Genomic DNA, 10,760 nt, shown 5'->3' with positions numbered 1-10,760 from the left:
TATATTATATTATATTATATTCTTGTGCATCGTTGACTTGTAATTTTAGCTCCGTTGACTCGCGCGTTGATAGTTGGTTCATGTCTCAGTTCCGGATTTTCGAACGCCTTTTCGTACGATTTAATATCTTGTACTTTGCGTTTTGCGACTTGTACTTTTGTAATCTTTAGACGTTTCTCATCAATAAATTGAACCACTTGGATTGTACTTTGTACTTTTTAGCGTTTTGGTCGTTTGCATCTTCAAATCGTCGAATCTGTCTTTTGTCTTCACCTTTTATTATATAAACGATAATTACTTGAAAATAGAACAATTGCAACTAAAAGCTTGTCTTTCTTGAAGGATAATGCTATGAAGTATATGTTCGTTTTTAGCATTATCACACGTGTACTGTGCATCTTGAATTACTCGTTTTTGGAGCCCTAACTGTTCCCAGGATAAATAGGACCTCTTCGTTTCCATTTGGGGTAAACAATTCAAATTAATTTCTTTTTCATCTTCGCTCCCAATTCCTCCGATCCAGTTCCGGCCACCACACAATCAATCGCACAGGCCAATTTAATCTTCACCTTTAATCTCATAATCATGGCATCTTCTTTCGCCAGCACTACCGTATTTCACGTTCATTCAATTTCTTCAACCCTTGACCAAGAGTCCATTAAATGTATAGCTTAATGGCACCCACAAATTATCGATTTTAACCCTACACCCCCAAAATCAAACGAACGAGCCTACAAACCACCCCCAGATATGATTGTCGTCTACGATCAAACCCTTAAAGTTGGAAACATTCGCATCCCTCCAACTAATTTCTTCATGAGAGTTCTATCAGCGTACAACATTGAGTTAGGTCAACTTCACCCCTACAGTGCCGCTCGTTTATCTATGTTTGAGATGTGGTGTAGGGCTAATAATCGTGAACCTTCTTCAATCATTTTTTAAAACATCTTTCGTAACCAATTAAGTGAGCATGATTAGTATGGTTTCTTAGATCGAGTTTCATTCACTGCTGGTAAAAAAAAGGTCTTCAAAACTCCTGGAAAGATCCCTTTTACTTTTTAACAACAAGTTTGTCCCTCCTGAATTTTCCAACTCTCTTCGATTGCATATCAGTTCGAACACTTCTTTGAATAGACCCCCTCCCATGGACCAGGCTGAGCAAGAATTGTTTTACCTCTGCTCCGGTGAAAAGCTTAACTTCGCATTTATCTAAACGAAGTTTTATTTCTTACTAGCATTTCATCGTATTGACCGTATGTTGTAGGGATGGCAATGGATGTCCGATCCAGCGGATATCCATCCGATCCGATCCATATATATGGATATGGATGATCTAAATGGATGATAAATGGATATGGATATGGATATGGATATGGATGATGTGAAAAATTAGTGGATCGGGTATGGATGATAATTTCTCATCCATGGATATATCCATTTACCATCCGAAATACATATAAACATGTAAATATATCCATATTTACCTAAATATATGCATTTACATTTAAATATCCTTATATATGTACACTATAAACTACTAAAATATTATCGAAAATATAGATTGTAAAGATAAAACTATGCGAATAGTATTAAATTCGTATATCTTGTATGTATTACATATCTTTGTTAAGGATACTTTGATGATTTCACTTTATAATAGAAATATTTTTGAAAAAACTTAACATCCAACGGACATCCGTTTACCCGCTTCATCCAACGGATATGGATATGGATGGATGAAATATATTTAAATGGATATGGATATAAATATGGATTTTAAAAATTAAATGGATATGGATATGGATATAGGCTCACCCAATCCATATCCGATCCATTGCCATCCCTAGTATGTTGGCACTAATCCAGTCATCATTCTTAGAGGAAAGGGTATATTCTATATTTTCCTAAATCACTTAATTAATGATTTACTTAGGTGCATGCTAACCTTTGCACGCTATTTTTGCAGTGATGAATGCTCATGATATTCTGATGGATGATGATTTCAAGGGTTACACTATCAAGAAAGAAACTGTTAAACAGGATGTTAGCATGAAAGACGTTGAAGCCATGAATAGTGAGGAGGTAGTAGATGAGGCTACTTCGAAGCGTAGGTCATCTGTGCGCCTCAATCCACCCACCAAGAAGAACAAAGCTGCGAGTTCATCCGAAGGTACAATACAACTTAATTTATTTTTCCAAAGTTGATACACTTATTTTGCGCATGTATGATTGTGGTATTTTGTTCAAGGTTGTTCATATTGATGAAGACGTGGAGCCTCCTATTACTGCTGCTACTCCATCTGTTGCACGTGTACCCCCTGTGGTTCCTGCACCCCCAAGTGCTAATGCTCAACCAATAACTCCAGTTCCTCTTGCCATTATTGCTCCATCTTCTTCAACCCCTGCTACCAACCGAGCCAACGCTACTCCTTCTACTCGGGTGCCAATACCAAATAACAACTAATATGTTGACATACACGTGGATAACTTATCCACAATGTTAAATGTTTCTAAGCGCGCTGCACTTGAGCAAAATCTCTACATGCAGGGGTGTGCTCCCACTGGTATTAGGAAAGAATTGGAGAAAATGATCAAAACTTGAACTTTGACATGCTGTTGTCGTTCTTGACTTGGGCGAGGGATTGTGACAAGCTAAGTATCGAGTGCACTCATCGTGCTAACCTTCATTTATCTGGGAAGCTACAGAAAAGAGTGCAGCTTCTTAAAACGCAGTTAAAAGCCGCCAATGACGTGCTGAAAATAGCTGAGGCCACTGTTGAGTATTTGAAGAAAGACAAAGTTGATTTGTTGTCTTTGCAGGTGGACTTTGAGGAGGAGAACAGGGTACTGAGGGAGGAGCTTGTTGTTGCTAACTCCAATCTTGATTTGTTAACTTTCGAGAAAAACGATCTTACTACCCAGGTTAATGAAGCCATTGCAGGCCACGAAGTCATGCAACAGAACTATATAGATCTATATGCCTCGCTTCCTACCATTGCAACCCACGCCCTTGGCACTTCCATTGTGATAGAGCTTTACACAAAAGCTCTCAAAGCTGCCAAGGTGCTCGAGCAGGTGAGGTTCTGGGATCTAATCTCGAAAAATATTAAAGTTCCCGCTGTTGTTCCTCAAATCATCGTTGACCCGCTTGAAGACAATGCTTATGAGAGAGTTGTGAATCCAGCAAAGCGCTGGAAAGTATTTCCATTCAAACCCTTGTGGATGCCATTTCTGATCCTGCAATTTCAGTGCAGGATCATGTGAAGATGAAGTTATAAGTTTGCGAATTGCTGCTCGCAGTGTGGGGGGTTGCAGGATGTGCTTGGTATGGCATCCTGCAAAGTTTTTTACATGGAGTGTGGGGGTCTGGGTGCGCCATGAGCATACTTTGCTTTTAACCCATTACGCTCACTACTCCTGGGGGTGCACTCATTATTAGTGTACTTCATGAGGTGCTTTTAACACGATGGGTGTGCCCCCACCCTAGTTTAGTTTTTTCATTTTCTGTTTACATGGAGTAATCCACCTGATCGCTGCGTGCGAGGGTTTGAATGATTGTTACCATTAGTGTAGGGCAACATTACTGATAAGCCACGTAGTTTAGATTTTAATATCATTGTAATTGTAATGGCCTGCGTGCCAGTTCAACTTTTGTGCTTCATGCATCTTTTGCAATAGTATAATGTAGTCAATACTATGCATTGCATCTTTTGTTTTAATTAGTAAAGTAATCCAATATTTTCTTATTATATTGTTCACGTCACTAGGCGTATTAAGTTCTTAAAACTTAATTTGTTATTTGCATACAAACCAATGTATACTCGTTTATACTTCAAATTTAATAATACTAACCGATGCCATACTATTGTGCACATAGTCGATGCTTTTCATTGCATTACTAAGTAAAATATCTAGAGTCTTCCAAGTGAACCAACACTTAGGTTAGTGGGCAAGCAACCCCAATGCTTGTCGTTTAGAGTCATGACTTGCAGTCTTCTAGTCTGTGAGAGTGTGTTGGTCTAGACAAACCAATGCATGTTATCCACCCTAAAATCTAGCCTTTTAACCAAATAGGCTTCTGCCACGCGGGAGCCACTACAACAAAAGTCCACTTATAGAACCTTTTTTCCTGGGACCTAGTAAAATATAGTCCTAAATGCTACTTCCATAGGACCAGACAATATTTAGGGTACTATTATGACATACACTTTAGAGTATAGTCCTATTATGAGGTACGCTTTTAGAGTAGGGTCCTATTATGAGATACGCTTTTAGAGTAGGTCTCATAATCATATATTTTCATAGGACACTTTAGAGTAGATCCTAATAGAGGATCTTATAAGACCCTAAAAAGGTTTCCATAACATATTAGGGATAATAGGTCCATTTTTTAAGGATTCTATTATGTTAATAGGACCCTACACTATAAGAAAAAAGGCCTTTTAGAACCCACTGAAAGGTCCTATAATATACCTTTATTGGACCCTTAATTTTAAAGTCCTCCCAGACCCATGTCCTAATAGAAGAAGGGTTCCATGAACATATTAGAACCCTCATTCATGGGTTCCATTAACTTTTTTCAGATATTAGGACCCTTTTTAAGGATCCTAATATGTTTTTATGACACTTTTAATAAAGTCCTTAAATCTTTTAGGATTTAGAAATTCGATTATAAGACCATAAATGGCGTCCTAATAGGTTAATAGAACCCTTCGTAATTAGGACTCACAAAACCCTATTGGGACAGGGGTGTGGGAGGTCACTTAAAATAAGGGTCCTTTCAGCCTAAAGGTCCTATCAGGGTACATAATAGGACCTTTCAGCAGGTTCTAAAAGACCAATTTTTTTGTAGTGTATTAGGACCCTTTATATGGTACTAAAGTATCATATATTTATATATTAGGACCCATTTTATAGTTTTAAGGTTTCAAATATTTATATTTGGACTTCTTTTAGTGGTACTATCCTTAAAAATAATTTTATTAGGACCATTTATGTGGTACTAAAGTAACATTTGTGCATATTAGGACTTTTTTCCTTGGTACTATAATAGTACATCGTTAGATTAGGACTCTATTTACTGATACTAATGTACTATTTTTTTACAATAGGACCATTTTTTTACTCTTGCGAATTATAAATTTTTATTAGGACACTTTTGTTGGTACTTATGTCATCTATTTTTACTTTTTGGAACGCCTTATGTATGTCTCAATTTCAAAAAATGTCTCCTAATATGTATTTTAAGGACCATTCTTTGTGGTTGTTAATTATATTATACGACATGATCATTGGTTTCATAATTTTATTACCTTTTAGGACACTTTTTAGTTTCTATAGTTTATACGACCGCGTTAGACACAGTCCCTATTGGTAGGTCCTATCAAATGCAAAGGTCCTATAAAGTGACATTATAGGACCAAACTATAGGAGCACTTTTGTTGTAGTGAGCTAGAGATCATCCCTTAAGGAGGCAGGATGCATGTAATTGCTATCATATTGTGCTTCGAAATGTAACCAAACACTTCTATTCAAAAAATTAAATTTATTTATTAGAAAATAAATCAAATTCTCAAGTCATATCCAAATGAAAATTTATTGCAACCATGAAAGAAATACGAATTGTCTTATAAGTAAACAAAGCAACATTTTAAGTAAACTAAAAAAATGCAAGTGCTTAAAAAAGGTGGGGTGATCAATCCCTAGTGATGCAGCCTGACAATTATATGTGACATCTTTTCAAATCGGTTGCATGTCAAGTACGAGGTACTCGTTCTCCATTAACTCTTGCCAGGATATAAGATCCTCTTGCACTTGTGACAATAACTTCATAAGGACCTTCCCATTTGCGCCCTAGCTTTCCAGTATCTACTGCTCAACTTGCCTCATTGTTGTGCCATACGTAATCCCCAATTCTAAATGACATAGGCTTCACACGCTTATCATAATATTTTGAGATTTTCTGCTTATTGGCCGCTTCGCATATGGAAGCTATCTCTCTGCGCTCTTCTAGCATGTCTAGATTAGCGCGCAAGCCTTCATCATTACTTGACTCATCGAAGCCACGTATGCGCTTTGTCGGAACCATTAGTCCAGCGGGGATTACTGCTTTCGTTCCATAAACCAAGCTAAACGGTGTTTCTCCTGTGCTATTTTTATTCGTAGTGCGATGCGGCCAAAAAAATTCTCTGGAGCTCATCAACCCACTCTTTTCCATACAAGCCCAGATGCGCCTTTATTCCTCTCACGATATCTCAGTTTGTTACTTCACATTCTCCATTGGCCTGCGGGTGAGCGACTGAAGTAAATGACTGCTTGATATTCAGTTCTTGACACCAGGTCCTGAAAGGCTCGCCTTTAAACTAAGTACCATTGTCGCTGAAAATTTCATTGGGGATACCAAACCTGCACACAATATCTTCCCAAAAGAAGTTTCGAATGTACCTACTAGTAATTATTGCCAATGCCTTTGCCTCTACCCACTTAGTGAAGTAATCGATTATTACCACCAAGAATTTTATTCCTCCTAAGCAAGCAATGATAATGTAAATACTGTTAAAGGGCATATATTGCAAAGTATTACACAAATACATTATTTTATGTGTACCTGAGCAAGCAGTGATTGGACCGACAATGTCGATGGCCCATTTACTGAGCCATGCTACCGTTATTGGTATCATAGTATATCATGGTGCTCGACTTATCGATGCATGTTGTTGACATGAATGGCATGTCCTTACAGTTTTGTTGCATCACTGTGGATGGTATGCGCATCTCTTTTGCAGCGATAGTTCTGTATCCTGAGTGTAGGGCACAAGAGCCCTCATGAATTTCTCAGAGCATCTCCTTAGCCTGATTAGGTCCAATGCACAATAGGCTTGGCCCTAAATAAGATTTCTTATATAAGACACCTTCAATTAACGCTTACATGGAGGCCTTCATGCGAATCTTTTGTGCATCCTTTTCGTGTGCTGGAAGTTCTCCCTCAGTGCCATCCAATTTGGGTTTTCCTCCTCGATGGGTGCAACAGTTAATTTCTCATTAATGGATTTTTCTGTTAGCACTTCAACCCATACATTCTTGCGCAGAATCGAAGGCCAGGGCGGCCAACTTACTAAGCACGTATGCTTTCTTGTTTTGCCCCCTAGGTACGTGCGTTAACCTAAAAACATTGAATTCATTTGCCAATTTTTGCACTAGTTCCATGTATCGCTGTATAGAGGCTTCATGCACCCCGAAAGACCCATTGACCTGGTTACCGACCAACTATGAGTCCACATATGCGTCCAAGTGATTTATTTCAAGTTGTTGCACTATACGCATCTCGGATAGTAATGCTTCATACTCAGACTCGTTGTTAGTCGCTGCAAATGTGAATCGGAGTGCATAAGTGTGCTCCTCTCCATCAGGACCTGTGAGGACCAATTCGGCGCCCGTGCATTCGGGTCCATAAGCACCATCTGTATATAATTCCCATATCTGACTCTCATCATGACCTATTGTGGTACCTTTCGCGAGTGCCTCTACTTCTCCTGTTGTGATTCAGCCAAATAATCCGCAAATATCTGGCCCTTTTACCGCCGTGCACGGGGAATAATTCATTTTATGATATCCCAATTCAATGGCCCACTTAGACAATCGACCCGAAACCTCAAGCTTGTACAACACCTGTTATCACACGCCGTCAGTAAGTCACAATTAATTCAAGCGCGTATTTAGCGTCTTATAAATTGTGTAAATAAGATATTAAGATGAGCGTACCACGACTTATACCTGTCTTATTGGTTGGTCAGTTAACACCACTGTTGGATATGCCTAGAACTACATGCACAGCCACTAAGCTATGTGTACTAGCGCATACACCTGTTTTTCAATGGGTGGGTAGTTAACCTCGCTGCCACTAAGTGCTTTGCTGACAAAATACACAGGCATTTGTACCTGCGCCAAAATAATGGAAAATGCACAATAAATATTACATTCAGCACCTATTTCAAGTCCCAATATGAGACACACCTGCCCCCTATCTGCGACGAGAACGGAACTAATAGCCTCCTTTGAAGTCGCAAGATACAACATCAACGTCTCCCCCGCTATAGGCGCATTCAACGTAGGCAGCTCCCTTAGGAGCGTCTTCATCTCGATGAAAGCCTTTTCGGCCTACTCAGTCCACCTGAAGTCTGACTTTTTCAATGAATTCTTGAGAGTCTGTAAAAATGGTAATAACTGCTTCGAGGCTTTTGACGAGAACCTTGTTAGCGCATCCAACTTGCCTGTCAAACTTTGAACCTCCTTCCTAGATTTTGGGGAGTTCATCCGCTCCACAGCTTCAATTTTCTTAGGATTAGCCTTGATTCCTCTTGGCGTAACTATATGTCCCAAGAACTTGCTTTCTTCCTCCCCAAAGCTGCAATTTGTGGGATTGAGTTTCATATTGATTCTTCGCAGAGAGTTGGATGTCTCTATGACATCGGCCAGCAACTGTACCTCTGTATTGTTTTTGATGACCAAATCATCTACGTAAGTCTCAAGATTTCTACCGATTTGATCCTTGAATGCCACATCCACTACCCTCTGGTATGTCGCCCCTCACTTTTTAACCCAAAGGGAATTTTCTTATAGCAATAAATACCCTGATCGATGTGGAATGCGGTTTTATCCTCATCCGCTTCTACCATCTGAATCTGGTGATACCCTTTATACGCATCCAAAAAGCATTTGAACTTGAAACCAGAAAGAGACTCAACCTTCCAGTCGATTTCAGGTAAGGGACAATTATCCTTAGGGCACATCTTATTAATATCCTTGAAATCGACGCATGTGCGCCATGAGCATCTCCTTTTTTTTAACCAAAACAGGAATTTCAACCCAAGTTTGATACCGTACCTCCCTCAGTATGTTCGTATGAACCAACTTAACTACTTCCAACCTTAACCATTCACTTCTTTTGGGCGCCATCGGGCGCTTCTTTTAGCACACTGGAGTCAGGTTCGGGTTTGCATTCAGCTTATGCTCTGTGATACTTCATGGAACCCCAGTCATATCGTCTTCGCACCATGAAAAATTATCCATATTAGCTACCAGTATGTCGCACAGTTGAATCTTGATTTCGTCTAAGAGATTGCCCCCAACTTGAATGCGCTTGTCGGGATACTTCAGATTAACAAGAATAGAATTACTTCATACCTGCTCGTCGATCGTAGGCAATGGTTTAGATGGAGTAACCGAGGCGCATAGTGCTCTTCTGGACTATGCCTGGATGGTGGCAATACCATGCCTAGTGGGAAACTTGATCATGCCATGAATAGTAGAGGGTACCGCGCAAAATTTCTACAAAGTCACCCGCCCTAGGAGTGCATTGTAACATGAATAAGAGCGTACCACAAAGAATTAAACAAGAACGGCTCGTGTGCGGGTTGAGTCATAATCGTCAACAAATTCTAGTTTAAGCTCGATTCTCCCTAAAGGCCATGCTGATTCACCGTAAAAACCCAATAAAATGATCATGGGCACACTCATCTTAGATTTGATTGGTGCAGGGATTTTCCTAAAGCAGTGCTCGTACATCACATAGACATTACTGCCGATATCGATGTTTAGTCGCCTTATATTATACCCACAATCGGTAATGCGAGCTTTGATGATTATGGGGGCATGTAAAGGATTAACTGTTTGCATCAGAGGGAAGGTGATAGCTTCCACTTCCCACTTCTCTAATTGCTCGGCCTTGCGCCTCTGACCAGAACGCCATGCATGCACCATATTTATCATTTTATCAGAAATTTTGTCGCTACCTTTCTTTTGGTTCAGCGCAGCTTTCTCTGACTGGTTGTTCTACGATAACCTCCTTGCATTTTTACTGGTATTAGGTGATTAAGCTCACCCTTCCTTAGTCACTTGATTACATTTTCGATACATGATTTGCAGCGATCGATTTCATGTCCAAAATCGTCATGGAATTCACAAAATTTCGACTTGTCTCTCCTAGCACCTTTTAACATTTTGGTAGGAGGCACAAACGTCAAATAGATTGGTTTAGTTGCTAGGATCTCCTTCGGTGTTTTAGTCAATTCGCGCATAATCGCAAAATTCTGACTTGGGAAGTGACCCATCCCCTGATCAGAGTTGCTTGACTTTTGAAACTTGTTATTGTATTTTGATGACACAGAGCCCTGGCTATAATTTTCACCCTTGCGATTTGATCCCCCTGTTTATCCATGATAGGAATCGTCATCTTGTTACCTCTGCTAACGGTATTTTTACCACTATTTTGCGTAGTATCTTCTCTCGAACACATATCCTCATGTGCTTCTTTGATGGCCTCTGCTAGGGTATCGGGGACCTTCATATGCAGGCATTGCCACAGGGAGAGGTGCCGATCTTTACACAACCAGTGTATAAAGCCGGATACTTTTTGGCTTTCAAGAAGTTCGGACATCTTTGCAACTTCCTTAGTGTATGGGTCAATGAACTGTCCAAGGGACTCTCTTTCCCCTGCCTGATGTCATGACATTAAACATGCATCCTTTTTCGCACAAGCATGTTATGGAAATTCAGCAAGAAACGTGCCCAAAGATCATTGTAGGAAGTAACGAGCGGTAATGGAAAATTGCTAAACCACTCCCTCGCAACCCCTGTAGCAAGGTTCGAAATTCAAGGCACTTGGTTTCATCATTTCATGCCTGAGAACGCGCAGTTCCTTCATATCTTTATAAAAAATCATCCGGATCTGTCGTGGCATCATACCATCCCATAGTCAAAGG

At 39.7% G+C, this 10,760-nt stretch overlaps 1 protein-coding gene across 1 annotated transcript; it reads right to left on the bottom strand.

Moving 5' to 3' along the window:
* Nucleotides 1-7,266: 7,266 nt before the first annotated feature.
* LOC139840926 (uncharacterized) lies at nt 7,267-8,136 on the bottom strand. The gene is made up of 4 exons (XM_071831166.1): nt 8,014-8,136; nt 7,852-7,938; nt 7,644-7,668; nt 7,267-7,532 (listed from the first exon to the last, which is right to left on the bottom strand). The coding sequence occupies exons 1-4, from the start codon at nt 8,134-8,136 to the stop codon at nt 7,267-7,269; spliced, it is 501 nt and encodes a 166-aa protein (XP_071687267.1).
* Nucleotides 8,137-10,760: the final 2,624 nt, after the last annotated feature.

The sequence above is a fragment of the Rutidosis leptorrhynchoides genome, chromosome 4, assembly GCF_046630445.1.
Source record: "Rutidosis leptorrhynchoides isolate AG116_Rl617_1_P2 chromosome 4, CSIRO_AGI_Rlap_v1, whole genome shotgun sequence".
NCBI classification, from domain to species: domain Eukaryota; kingdom Viridiplantae; phylum Streptophyta; class Magnoliopsida; order Asterales; family Asteraceae; genus Rutidosis; species Rutidosis leptorrhynchoides.
The sequence above is the reverse complement of the archived record's forward strand: the minus strand, read 5'-3'. Positions and strand labels throughout refer to the sequence as shown.

Excerpts from the sequence above, each read along its gene's own strand:
- LOC139840926 (XM_071831166.1), bottom strand. The coding sequence starts at position 8,136 with ATGAAGACGCTCCTAAGGGAGCTGCCTACGTTGAATGCGCCTATAGCG. Across the intron at positions 7,939-8,013 it reads TCGTCGCAGATAGGGGGCAG|GTACAAATGCCTGTGTATTT; the intron begins GTGTGTCTCATA and ends ATTTTGGCGCAG. Across the intron at positions 7,533-7,643 it reads GTACAAGCTTGAGGTTTCGG|GAGAAGTAGAGGCACTCGCG; the intron begins GTCGATTGTCTA and ends GAATCACAACAG.